Source organism: Rhododendron vialii, chromosome 9a, assembly GCF_030253575.1.
Source record: "Rhododendron vialii isolate Sample 1 chromosome 9a, ASM3025357v1".
Classification (NCBI taxonomy): domain Eukaryota; kingdom Viridiplantae; phylum Streptophyta; class Magnoliopsida; order Ericales; family Ericaceae; genus Rhododendron; species Rhododendron vialii.
The window spans coordinates 11,616,938-11,631,729 of NC_080565.1; the positions used below are offsets into that span (position 1 = coordinate 11,616,938).

Below are 14,792 nucleotides of genomic sequence, written 5' to 3' on the forward strand. Positions count from 1 at the left end.
GTTGCAAGGTATGCATTTGGTACATCTGCTTATGAGAAATTAGACATATTGTGCTAATTAATTCAGGTTGCTTCAAGCGCATTGGGCATTGGACCCCAATTGGCTATGCAGTTGGCTGAGCGCTTGTATACACAAGGTTTCATCAGGTTTCATTTTCTTTAACCCTTGCCACGAAAGAACTTTTTAGAATGTGGATATGCTTTTTATTTATGTTGGTCAGCATAAGAGGTCAAATTAGTGTGTATATTTCTTTTTGTTTGTTGCTTTCCTTGGGTTAGAAGTTTTTGATCTGATATATTCTCTCTCTGGCATTCGTATTTTTCACAATAACCATCCTTCGTTACAACTTAATGTTGTGAGTGATAGTAGCATCAAAAGTTTGATCATTTTTCTAGGGGATACTAACTTCTATTTGCTTTTCTTCCTTTTGGTTTATGTGGGCTTCTCATGTTTATGACATGTTTGTTGTAACATCTTTTCTAATTTGATTGGCCTTGTGTATTTTTTAGGTGGCTACACCTTTGAATTGTTTTTCATAATGTCCATGTCTTCAGAAGAATTGATCTTTAATACTGGAAAAGATTGGAAGATTGAATTTGATTCTGGCAACTTCCACAATTTCCTAAGCTGTCCATTTGTAATCAATATTCGAATTGATCTTGAATATTGATTAATCATTTTGCAAAATAATAAATCTTGCTACTGGTCATGATTCTTAAACAAAATCGTATCGATATGCCACCTTGGGTAAGCCCAGTCGAAGAGAAGCGAATGATTTCATTTCAGTTCATGTTTTTAGGATGGTAGATATATGCTTTCATTATATTTTTTGATTTAGCCTTCTTTCCCAACCCTAGACCTTTCCCAACCCTAGACCTTGCTCCCCCATCCATTGCCCATCAGCCAATAGGCCCTCACGCCCATACCAGCGTATTGGCCCAAGCGTGAGTTGTTCGGCCCGTACGCTTTGTGCTTTAGGCTGTTCGTCTAATAGGCCTAGTCTTTGTTCTGGTACGGCCCACTACAACCACTATCATGTATTTTTGATTTGTGGTATGTATCCCAATCCCAAAGTAGATTTTTCCAAATAGTGCATTTTTTAGCAAAGAATGGATTGAATACGGAAGAAAGAGAGTTTGGACCGAGAGGTTTGGACTGAGAGGTAACTAAAGTTACAAATACCCTGATATAAAGGAAAAAAGAGGACGTAAATTCACAGATTAGAGTCATAGCAGAACACCCACTAGATGATTCATGACCATATTATTCTAAAGCGAAGTCCCACATCACCTGGGTACCAAAGTAATATGGAGTACATAAGCGCGAGGGCACCCTCACTTCACTAACTAGCTTTTGGGGTTAAGTTCTATCCAAGACTGTGGAACATGGTATTAGAGGTAGGTTTTCGGAGGCTTTTCCCGTTTGTTTGTGCCATAGTTGCACTTTGTTTCGTTGTGATCCGCATGTTCCAGATCCTTTGTTGACCTTTCCACATGCAAGTCGGGGATCACATGTGTGGGGGTGTGTTGGAATTTGTCCCACCTTGGTTAATTATCACCTCGAAAACTAGTATATGAGGCTAGGCGGCCTCACCCTTCATGGCCAATTGGCTTTGAGTTTGATGCTTTAACACGGAGCTAAGTATCAGGGATGGGTAGGTGCCTGTCTCTGTCTTGCTTCTTTCTTTGTCTTGCATGAGGCAGGTGCTGGTGAGTGAGCATGCTGCACGTGAGAGAGGATGTGAAGCGAAGTCCCACATTGCCTGGGTACTAAAGTAATATGAATATGTAAGCGTGAGGGTACCTTCACTTCAATAGTTAGCTTCCGGGGTTGAGTTCTACTCATGACCGTGCAACAATTATATTCCACATACCTGGACGTTTTTGTTCAGCACTGTGCGTAAAATTGAAGCGGTTAGCAATCATGGAGGAAGAGTAAAACTGCTTGAGTTGGTGAAGCGGGTGATTGTTTGATATTTGTTTTTCCGTTTTTACCCTTACAGGTTTTGAGGTGAAAGTGTGAGCCAACTTCAATTAAAAGTCCACACTGTGGTTCCCCCCCTTATATAATAGACTAGATTACAACTAAAAATATGTCTGCATATACAAACATATTTTTGCCCTTACTCCCTCGGTGTCCATTTCCACAAATTTTGATAATTTCCCTGTGTAGTGTGACCCGTGTCTGCCTCAATCCATACTTCTTAGGCTTTTGGGATTGAGGAGAAATTTTTGGGTGTAGATGGGGTGAGGTCCCAGCTGACATGGTACCTGTAGGCAATTGCAGCCTTACAATTTCTTGAAAATATTAGAGACGTCAATAAATTGCCACATCAGGACATTACCCATTAATACCAAGCAGAAATAAACATCCTTCAATGCATTCTCTCCTCATAGCGTCATTTCATCCGACTCATTTCTCTGGCCTATTCATTCTTTTAATCTCACTTTGTTCCTCTTCTCTCCCCTCCAGCAAACCCACATTCTTTCCATGCTTCCCTCATTCTCTTCTTCAGTCATTGTCAGCAGATCCAATCACCAAACGTCGATTTTCTTTTCCTTCCTCTTGGCTAAATTTTCCATCATAGAGACCACCCTTTGATCTTTCCGAATAAGATTGTTAGAACCCCTCTCTCTCTCTCTCTCTCTCTCTCTCTAATGTTTGTTCTTGATGCCAGATAGAATTATCTATCATTGCTTGACCCCGATCAGAACTTGCTATTGATTCAAATTAACTATGAGAAATTTGAAGGTTGAAGAATATATGCGTATTTATATATTTATGTAGACTGAGACAGAAACTATAACCTTGAGAGGTAATACAGAGATGCACGACATTGTCCATTGTTCATTGGGGCACGATTGAAGAACATTATGCAGTATCTATTTCATAATGCAATTGAAATAGAAGTTTTGTGTAGAATTATAAGATGTACCATCCTGTTGATTTGGTGATAGTGGAACCTTAGCTGGCTTGCAATACAAGCATCACCCAGATTTGGAGACTAACATTGGAGGTAACAGATTTATTGTAGGTAGCAGAATTTTTAGATGGCTAGAAACGATCATTGTCATATGCTACTGGTATCAATATGTCAACATCCCTTGATATAACAATTGGAGGTCACCGTATTTGAACAAACCAATTGAAACAAATGTAAAAACCATTTTTTTATGGTGGTTGTAGCAAAGTGCACTTGAAATTCATCCATTCAAAGTAACCTAAAGGGTCCCCCAACAAACAATAACCCAGACCGATAAGAAAGACAAGGGAAAAACGAACAATAAAAGGAACCACCAACAGCTAGATCACACATCCAATACGCTTGAGGAGCTGACGATCTTGGGTGATCAAATTATGATGGGCAATCAACAAGATTTTCTCAGCACAGAACAAAAAGAGCTTGAAGAAATGTGTTTCATCATGTTAAGTTACCAGTAGTTGCAAAAGCTTAAGCTGTTAGGAAATGGGCCCAACAATGCATATCTAGCTATCTAAAACCCTCCCTCACGTGCAATCCCATCTTACATGTGGAGATGCAAATTTTCATCGATAGAGCAAAACAAAATACGAAAGGAGCAGAATGCAAACGGGAAACAAATGCAAACAAAGAGACTTGAACCCAAGACCTCTTGCAACCCGAGCTCTAATACCATGTTAAGTTACTAGTAGTCCCAAAAGCTTAAGCTGTTAGGAAATGGGCCCAACAATGTATATCTAGCTATCTAACACTCCTTCCATTAGCGTCACCGTTCTCGTTCAGTCGCGGCCATCAGAAACTAGTCACTGTGCTACTTCTTTGCAAGTAGTTGGAGCTGTGAACGTCTCCGTAGCTCCTTGACCCACCAGCAACTGAAATGAATAGCAAACACTTTATAGTTATAACTGGATTATGTGTGGGTGAATATATTGGTGGTGCCGTTAAATTTCAACTTTACATGGATTGAAATTACATAGCTAGGGAGAGAGAGACAAAAGGTCAAAAAGTAATGTGTTAGGAAATTATTAGGAAGGGCGTATGAAAGACGAGAGAGATATTTTTCTAGATTAGAAATAGGAGACAAATTGGCATTGTCATTCTCCCGTTAATCCTTCATGTGTGATTTTTGACGTGGAGAGTTACAGACACTCTGATTTTGTTAATTTTTGTCGAGCTGTGATGGGCTATGGGTACCATGCAATGTTTTAAAAACCGGATTGGTGAGCGAACCGGACAAGTGGCCGGGCGGATGGGTCACCGGTTCAACCGTGGGTGAACCGGAGTTGAACCGTCACGTCGTATATGCTATTATATTATATATGCATAGGTAAACATTACACATCATTCTAATCTATTTATTTCATTGTTGTTTTGTTTCAAATTAACACCCGCATGGTATATTTGAAACTCCAAATGTAATATGTAGTATTGTCGAGTATAAGATCACATAGGAGTGATTTTTCATTCAAGTGGCTACACTATATCCAGCTCAAGGTTTTAGATATCTGTTGTTACGTTTCGTGTGGGCTGATACACAATAGTTTTTGAACCTTTTGATATCGCTATGCCCTGATATACTAGTGAAAATAAAAATTACATCTGTGTGTCGGCTGTTGTATCGATCCGTTTCCAATTGACGGACGGGTTCACGGCTGTTACGGCTGGTGCCTGACCATTACGGGCGATTTAGGCACCTTGAAGCTTTTTTTTTTTGTCAAAAATGATCTAAAACATTCGCGACCACTACGCTTGGTTCTGTTTATGTATCATTGGATACTCTCGACACTCATACTCTGCGACGGTGATCATTGCATGTGTCCTGATACTACTATTTAAAACCTTGAGCCAGCCTTAGATTCAAGAGAGAGAGGCTTCTGACCAAGACATGTGTTACCTCATAAACCAATAAACTTATCCATTGATGCCTTAAGATGCCAACTACGGTGGATGAGCTGGCCTCAACTGCCAACCATAAAGGTTGCCACATCCATACAGAAAAAGAGCCCTTGAGGGGAGACCTCTGACCCACGTGGAGGTCCATCGCCAGCTCATCTTAAAGGTTCATCTCCCTCACTGCCGTATTCTCCCTTTACTCGTAAGTTTCCTTAGCTTGTCCCTCTCCACTCTGGTGGCCTCGCAACTTCTTAGCTCCTATCATGATTTCTAGAGGCCCACATTCTGCACATGACTGAGTATTGTCCATAGCTCCAAAAAAACGGTTCAGTTTGCCATTTCCCCTCCATGAAATCCAGAATTCATCTGGCTGGTGTATTTTTGCTACTTTCGTTCTCATTTTATTGGAAAAGAGCTGGTCATTCACCGTAGACGAATATCAGAAACATAGGTTGGGCATATTAGATTACAGGTAAGGAAACTATGTTAGGAGAATGTTGCAGTATGAATTGCAAAGATATTGGCATCAAATAGTGGAGTAAAAGTTTAAGTTCAGTCTTTACTTCCTAGACTTCTTTGTACAGATTTTCAGCAGGAAATGGAATTTTCTGCCGAGATATTGCAAAATATAGTATTAAAATCCATGTTAAAACATCCTGAATGTCGCCCATGCTTCTCTTCTTCATGTCACTACGAAAAATATTAACTGGGACATCTTTTCTCTCTCTTTCATTGGTTTTCCTCTAGCTATCCACGTACTGAGAGCACAGCATACCCTTCTTCATTTGAGTTTAGAGGCATACTTGGAGCTCTAGTATGTAGCCCATCTTGGGGTAGTTATGCACAATCACTGCTAGCTGATGGTTATCTGAAGCCGCGATCAGGGACAGATGCAGGTGACCACCCTCCCATTACACCGATCCTCTCAGCCTCAGAGGACATGCTTGGAAGCGATGCTTGGAGGCTTTATCAATATGTCTGTCAGCATTTTCTAGGAACTGTATCCCCTGACTGCAAATTTGTAAGGTAAGTAGTTTACATTTTTGTTCCTGTGCGAGAATTCTGTGTTTATCGGTCATGCATTTTCTTGAGATAAATTACTGTCAAATAAGAAAATTTCTTTGATGGTACTGTTTCATTATATTATTAGTCATTTTTGTAAATCTTACTATCCTATTTATAAACTGATCCACTGTACTAGGTTTGACTGTGATTGAGTTTAGGTGGGCTAATTTGGTTTACACAAAGATATTCAACCATTTGTTTTAGTGGAAGAACAGGTTGAATGATTTCCATTTGACACTATATCAAGAACAGATTTGAAAATACTGAAGTGCTTGTTAGAATGGAACTATTACTCTCTTCAACTACTCGATGAAGAAACCAAGCCAGTTGATTTTACTTGTAGACTGCAGAGGAAAAGCATTGAATGGACATTGAACTTAGCACTAAATACGAATCATACGATATATATTTTGACGTCCATCTACCTAACTGAATGAAGTGGAGAATTTAGAAGGCTATGAGCACTCGCACCATGGTTCAGTAAATTTGTGACAGAAACAGTTGTGAGATCTGTTGGTCCAAGACTTGATTACATCTTTGGGTTGGCTTTGTCCTTTGAAAATGTGGGATTTTCTTCAAAGCTAGTAAAAAAGAGTAGTCTGCTAATTTATGTGGCCTCTAGGGATCTATTTCTAATTGGTAGAGTCATGTTGATGGTTTCTGACACAATGATCTGTGTCATTGCAGGAATTGTAGTGTGGTGCCTTTTTCGATGTACAGTCGGGCCACTGTAAAAGTTTAAAAACTCATCTTTGTAGGGAGAACATTTTAGAGCACCTACTATTGTATTTGAATCACTCGATGTTTGATCCTATGTATTTTTCATGCAACTAGAACAAGTTTTTCCACAATATCTTGAAAACATGAAATTTCATAATGGTCAACGATTTGGACATTCAATGAGGGGAAAAGAGGACTAGCGGGTTAGTATGTAGTCAAATTGCAAGTTCAAGGACGAGTAGATTGGTTCTTGGCCAGACACGAGGAGCATCTACGTTTTTAAACTTGACAGTAGGGCAGACAGTGATTCCGAGAAGTTCTGTTGGGTTCCATGCAATGTACTTCTGTGCATTTTCTGTCCTTAAGTAGAGGCTTGTCTTTCAAGTGAGTAATCTAACAAAAGATTTCAAACTTGGTCTCTCGGAGATGAAAGTAACACGATTCACATTATATACATTGTTAGAAAGTTATTTATATGCTCGGTACAGTTTTGTTGACCAGTATACGTACATCCCTAGATATGCTTGGCTGTCAGTCTTTTCTCATTTATTTAGGAAATGGATACATTTCGCGGAAGAATGTTTGAATAAGTTATGTCTCATGAGATCTGTTCCATGAGTGTCCTAGAGAATAAAACCATGACAAACTGAAGGCACATAAATTGAAGTTTCAGAGTTAAGTATAAAGATCTTAAATGGGTCTATACGGTTTCATAAACCATTCTCTCGATTATTTTTCAAGAGCTAAAACTGCCATAAAGCTCTTCGATAAGCATGTTCTAACCTTAGTTGGGAGAAATGGACGTTTGTAGTAGGTCTTAATGAACATTCAAAGGGTTTGGAATCAAAGAAAACATGAGGAAAATACCGGACAAAATCCTAATTATACTACTTATCGAGGTGGTGAATCCACCTCAGACTCCCAAAGTCAGGATCTCCTAGGAAACTCACTCTCATCGATAAAGGGACCTGCTCCCAATTAATAGAAACTCTTTGGCATATAAATCCTAGAAGAAACCCTAGTAAAAGATTCCAAGCAAGAGAAGACGTGAATTAATGATAAGATACTAGAAAAATATTAACTCAAATTTGCTCATGTACTATAGGGTAATTGATTTTCACACTCCTCTTTTTTATTACCACACTCCCTTTTTGTCCTCTTGTGATGTGAATTCACATAATTAACCTTTCGTTTGTCTACTCTTTCACACTTGGAAGGACAACATTGTAAATTCACATCACAAAAAGACGAAAAAGTGAGTGTGAAAATCACTACCCTTATAAATGTCATGTTTATGTATATTCTCTAAAACAATATATGCAATAGACAATGAATTACGAATAACAATATTTTCTACTTTGACATTTTTTTAATAAATTATTCCTACACGCTCCCCATACGCTCCCAAACGAGAAGCTTCTATTATACTCCACTCCCCCGCGTCCGCCCCCTTCCTGCTCTCGCCCCCGCCCCCACTAGGTGCAACTAATGACAGAATTGATGTCATGTACAGCCTATGGGGACGCCATTATACTTCTTTAATCATGGAGATGCCTGCTGGTCTTTTTTTTTCTATCTTTTTCTTGACCATTATGCATCAGATTTGGTATCAGAGCAAACATTGATCGATATAGTTTTCTTTTCTTTTTTCTTTTGAGCCATTTTTTGCTATTAGTAATAAAGAGAAAAAAAATAGAAATAGGTGGGAATTTTTAGCGTTACTTTTAGACCACCGTGTCAACACAACAATTAGCATTAAAGACTGGCCACATTAGATTGGCCCCGATCTAATATCGTCATAGATCCACAGCAAACACAAAAATTGCCATGACCACCGCTGTTATTAATGCTTCATTTGTAGTGCCATCTACCATCGAAGAATCTGTAGCCACTAGATCACCTGCAACCACTATCATCGGTTATCTATGACAGCCATCACATTGCATCACCATTAGGAAAAAAATTATAAACAAAACAGATCTATGACAACCGAGAAAGGACGTCATCGGAATTCGGAGGAGCTCAAATTAAAATTCTTCTATCTAAATCGCCAAAGTTGAGCTCTTCTGGTTGGGGGAAAATGATGGCAAAAATGAAAAGTTGGATAGTGAGTTATGATTTATCAAGTTTGTTAAGATTTAGTATGTTATCTTTATCCTCTTTTATCTTTGTGTATAGAAACCTATTTAAAGTACTTTTGCATTATGTTTGGAACTTGGGAATAAAAGGAATGAACTTGCGAATAAAACAAGTTTTAAAACCTTGCTATTTGGAAGGACATGATACTTCTCAAGAAATGTAATTCTTGATCCATAGGGGAACAAGTTCCCTGTTTTTTTTATGATTAATCTATCATCATGTAGTTTTGTGAATGTGAACTTTATTGTTATGTTAAATATCCTAAAGGCATGCACTACAACACTGTTTATGTTTACCATACAATAATACTTTTCATATGGAAGTAAAGTTGATGCATGGGCCCTTTTTTAAGGTATCATTTTTTAGTATTATTCGATAATTTTGTTTAGTTTCGTCGTTAATATGGGGTTTACAAAGTTAAATGCTATCTTCTGCAGGATATGAGTCTTCAGGCATTGTGCTAGTATACTTTTTGATTATAGCATAAACATTCATTGCTCCTATAGAGTTGATCTTGAGCATTATGAACTGCTGAAGCTGTAGTAATATTCAATTTGATCGTGACTACCATGGTTTAGTTTCACGAATTTTTCCTGAGATCATCGCCATTGTGTTACAAATGCAAATGCTTGACTCAATTGAGCAATAGAATTTACAGTTCTACACATGCAATTCAAATGAGAGACATTATTATATCCTTACCAGTTTCTACCTTGATTAATCATGTATTGGATATGTAGAAGTGAACTTGTTCCATGACACACCATTCTATGACCACCCCAGGACAACAATTGAATTTTCAGTTGGTGGAGAATTCTTTCATATTGTCGGACAACATGTGACAATCAAGGGATATACACGTATAATGCCATGGTTGGCTGTAAAGGAAAACAATCTTCCCCAGTTTACAAAAGGGGAGAAAGTGAAAATTTCAAAAGTTGATCTATATGAGGTACTTAGTTTATTTCAATCACTTTGTTTTGGTTTTTTTTTTTGCTGCTTTGACCAACATTTCTTAATTTGATTTGATAAGTTTCATAAGTTTTCTTATTCTAATATGCGACTCATATACAAGTATTTAAATTTATTCTATGTTGTTAAGAGTTGTGTATGACTTAGTATTAGAAAGTGAATTTAGTCACTTATGCTGTTCCATCTCTCTGTTAATAATACACATCTGTAAGAGTAATGTTTACCCAAAACACCATTTTTTACTCTCTAAACAATATGGTATCAGAGTGGTCCCGCTGATCTTTGTCCATCTGCAACCATCCCTGCGAAGTCATCATCGACCACCTGCAACAGTCGTTGGCCCTTGTTCCACTGGAAACCCAATTTGTACTTAGGAAGTTTGAGAACCCATACCTCAATCAATCAACCCAACACAGATCGGTACCCTCCTTGTCTTGACTACTTTTGATCTCACCCAGACCTCTGGCAACCTTGATGGATCTTTAGCGAGCTCTCGTCTGACCTTCGGAGCCTTCATTATCTCTATTTCCCTTGGGTTATGTCTTGGCCTCTCTCGCTTGATTTGTCATTCTCTCTCTCTCGTGACCTTTTCCGTCTGTTCAACCTCGTCGAATCCTTCAGCAGCCCTAAACAGCTCATTATCTAATCTAATCTTATGGTATCAATATCCCCTATTCTTGGGTGTTCATGTTGGTGTTGTTTTCCCTACTTTGTGTTTGGTACTCGGCTTCGTGATTCTTGTTTTTGTTATGAACGTTGGTGATGGCCTTACTTGCATATCATAGGCAATGGTTCGTTGTTGGTGATTGCTCTGCTTCTTACATATCTTGGGAGCCATTTGTTTATGCCGGCTTTTAGTCCTGCTAGTTATTCTGGTCCCATTGCCCTCTGGAGATGTGTATATTACTTCCACTAGTTTAAATAACAAAAATTATGGCCCCCTTGGCTAAGGCTCTTAAGTGTGTTTTCTGGGAAACAAGCAATATGGAGTACTTCATTGATAATCCTCTCAAGGAATCTGACAAAATGTGCTCATTCGAAGACTGAGGCTGTTAAGTGTATTTTCGTGTATATGTTTCATATCACAAATAGCCTATTCCTACTAAATTCTAAAATGTAATTCTCCCAAGTGTTTAACTTTAACATACTGGGAGAGTGCAAAACGTGTAAAATAAGCAACACATAATGAAAGGTTATATTGGTATAGTCCCTCGGGCCTTGAATGGCCGTAACTGATATAAAATTGGGGCTAAGTGAAAATAAATCTATCCAACCCAAACCAAGCCTTAAGTCCTAATCAATTAGTGTCGGCAACATGAATCTTTTGCTAGATTATGGGTTTATTTGTAATTAATTTATTAGTCGTTCTATTGTGTAACTAGTTCATTCTCTAGGACCATAGTGTAATTAGTCTAGTGTGCTGTATAACTATCTCAAGTTGTAATCAGTTTATTCTATGAGAAAATAACCCTAATTTATTGGGTTCCCAAATTCTATCGTATTTTACATGGTATCAGAGCATACGATTTACCTGGGTAATCACGTCATCTCCCCTTGTTGATCTTCGTCGGCTCTCCAACTGGTCTTCCTGACGTCGACGAGGATCACCAGGCTCCGATGAGCCTTTGACTAGTCATTCCGACGTCGTTGACCTCTGACCAGGTTTCGCATCTGTGTCTCGCATCTGTGTCTGATGCCTCTCGTGACACTGTTCGACGTCCGACAGGCCTGGATCTTGTTCGACGAACACTGCTCCGACCACGTACAGGTCTGATTCTCGTTGGCGACCCTTCTCCGACCTCCTTCGACCACGTTCCAGCATCTTCTGGCACCTCGTGCAGCACTGGGTACTTTCTTAAAGTTTTTTTTGGTCTCAAAAATCACTGGGTTAGGGCTGGTTGACCTCGGTTTTCACTCGCCACTTTGTTCTGGATTCAACCCAGTGTTTTTTTTTACAGTTCTGAGGTATCTCGAAGTTAGGTTTCAGCACTGTTCACGCGATTGAAACTGTATGTGTGTGAACATATAAGGTACTTTGGCACCTAATTTTTAGTTTCTACGCTATATTGTTTTTGAACCTACTGGGTTGGCATGTTTGAGATCTATTTTATGGCTTCCAGTATTGTTTGACTCTATTTTCAGCGGTCACAAATAGTGTAAGAGCTTCCATCTGTTGTTGGGTACTCGAATATATGTTTTTTGGCTTGATTTTGATTGGGTATTGCTTATTTGGAATTGCTATTCTTCTGTTGAAATATTGGAGGATAAACAAAAGGCTTCCGCTTCCACCTATTTTGCTCACACAGGTATCTCAGCTAGTGCACTTACTGCCTCTCCTGCTATTCCTTGGATTATAGATTCGGGTGCTTCAGACCATATGACAGGTTGTTCATCTGTGTTTGATTCTTACTCTACTTGTTCTAGTAAGAATAAGGTCAGAATAGCAGATGGGACTTTTTCTGCTATTTCAGGAAAATGCTGTTCGATTATCTCCCTCTATTTCCCTCTCTTCAGTTCTATATATTCCAAACTTTGCCACTAACCTTCTGTCCGTTAGTAGTCTTGCTCATTCCACAAATTATTCTGTGACCTTTTTTCCTACTCATTGTGTTTTTCAGGAACTGGATGCGGGGAAGGTGATTGGCAGTGGTAAAGCACATGGTGGCCTCTATTTTTTGGAGTCTGCAGCTCCTACCTCTCATTCATCCATGTCATGTGGTCTAGCTCAACAAATAAATACGAGTTTAGCTCTTTCTATGTTACATCAGTGGCACCGTAGATTGGGTCATCCCTCTTGGGATTTTAGAGAAACTTTTTCCTCATTTAATTATGTATTGTTCTCGGAGTCAGTTTTTTTGTGAAGCCTGTGAGCTTGGGTAACATAAACGTTCTTTTTATGCACCTATTAATAAACAAAGTGCTTCCCCTTTTATGGTTATTCATTTTGATGTTTGGGTCCTTCCCTTGTTACCTCTCTTAAGGGTTATCGGTAGTTTATCACTTTTATTTACTGTTATTCTCGTGTTACTTGGGTGTATTTACTTAAGTCAAAAAGTGAAGGCTTTGTTCGGTTAACATTTCTGTTTTAGTTTTAGTTTTGTTTTCAATTATTACCCTATTTTTTTCTCCAATTATTATCCTATTTTTTCAATTATTTCTTTCTCATCTCTCTCTATGTCTCTCCAATCATTACCCCTATTTTCAATCATTAATCTATTTCTCTCTCTACCCACTACCAAAACTAAACTAAACTAAACTCCCAACCAAACAAAACCGAAGTCTTTTCTTGTTTTAAATCTTTTCATGCAATGGTGTGCACCCAATTTGATGCGAATATCAAATTCTCCGTAGTGACAATGGCACTGAGTATATTGATAGGAATTTTCAAGCTTTTTTGGATGAAACTGACATTCTTTTCCAGACGACTTGTGTTGACACTCCACAACAAAATGGAGTTGCTGAACGCAAAAATCGTCATCTTGCTGAGGTTGCTCGCCCTCTTTTGTTCACCACGAATGTTTCCAAATATTTATGGGTAGAAGCGATTTTGACTGCAACCTACCTTGTCAATCGTATGCCATCCAGTGTTCTCTACTTCAAAACTCCGATTGAGTGTCTCTCTGGTAGTTTTCGCGTCACAACTTTTCCTCCGAGAGTCTTTGGTTGTGTGTGTTTTGTTCATGCCCTTCACTCCTATGATGGGAAGTTAGGTCCAAAAGCCCATAAATGTGTTTTCATTGGGTACTCTCCTACCCAGAAGGGCTATAAGTGTTATGACCCTCACTCTAGGAATTTTTTTGTCTTTATAGATGTCACATTTTGGAAAACAAAGTCTTTTTATTCTCCCTCCACTCTATCTCTTTAGGGGGAGTATAGGCAAGAAGAGATGAGGGACGAAGAGATGTTTACTTTTTATAATCATGGTTAGGGGGAGAAGGAAAAATCTGGAGAGGAACCAGTATCTGCCGAAAGAGCAACACATGACATTGGTGATGACATTGAGGACTACCACAACGGCTGCAAGGGTCTAACTTGAAGGTCTACACTAGAACTAGACAGAAAAAATGGAAGGTTCCCCTGTGTAATGCCACCTTGTTAATCACAATCGCCTGCTCCAATTCCGGACCCCTCCGCTGACTTATCTGGTAATGAATCTTCTCCCATTGAACCTCTTGTTATTGATTCTGATAATCTTCATATTACTTTTCGAAAAGGAGTTAGGGCATGTACTCAACATCCCATCTCTCAGTTTGTCTCTTATGATCGTTTATCTCATTCGTATCATGCTTTTGTTTTGTCTCTTTCTTTTATATCTATTCCACAGAATTGGCAGGATGCACTCATGGTACCTAAGTGGAAAGCAGCTATGGTAGATGAGATGACAGCTTTGAAAAAGAATGGTACTTGGGAGCTGGTATCACTTCCAGGAGGGAAGAGATCAGTGGGTTGCAAGTGGGTTTTCACTGTTAAGTAGAATGCTGATAGTACAGTTGAGAGATACAAGGTGAGACTTGTAGACAAAGGTTTTACCCAAACCTATGGCATTGACTACGAGGAGACATTTGCTCTAGTAGCGAAGATGAACACTATGCGGGCTCTGATTTCGTGTGCTGACGATTTGAATTGGCCTCTTCACCAGTTTGATGTGAAAAATGCATTCTTGCATGGTAAGTTAGAGGACGAGGTGTATATAGATATACCACCGGGTTTTTCTTCCTTAGAGACTGAGGGAAAGGTGTTTAGATTGAAGAAAACTCTTTATGGGTTGAAGCAATCACCTCGAGCATGGTTGGCAGATTTTCAAAGGCTATGTTGAGGTTTGGTTACAAACAGAGCCATGCAGATCATACTATGTTCATCGAAGGAGAAGGAGGTGTTGGTTAGATTGCTATCTTTATTGTTTATGTTGATGATATGATAATGAAAGGCAATGATGTGGATGAGATTTTCAATCTTAAGTCCAGTCTGGCTTAAGAATTTGAGATTAAGGATTTGAGACCATTAAGATATTTTCTTGGAATGG

The 14,792-nt window shown here is 38.9% G+C and overlaps 1 protein-coding gene across 4 annotated transcripts in view; it reads left to right on the forward strand.

The window, feature by feature from the left end:
* Positions 1 to 14,792, forward strand: part of LOC131299487 (DNA topoisomerase 3-beta) — a 65,825-nt gene that overhangs the window by 24,303 nt on the left and 26,730 nt on the right. For all 4 annotated transcript variants that reach the window (XM_058325043.1, XM_058325046.1, XM_058325045.1 and 1 more), the window contains 3 exons: positions 67 to 146; positions 5,621 to 5,899; positions 9,581 to 9,749. In XM_058325043.1, the coding sequence (XP_058181026.1) occupies positions 67 to 146; positions 5,621 to 5,899; positions 9,581 to 9,749 (528 nt within the window). The remainder of the gene's footprint in view (positions 1 to 66; positions 147 to 5,620; positions 5,900 to 9,580; positions 9,750 to 14,792) is intronic.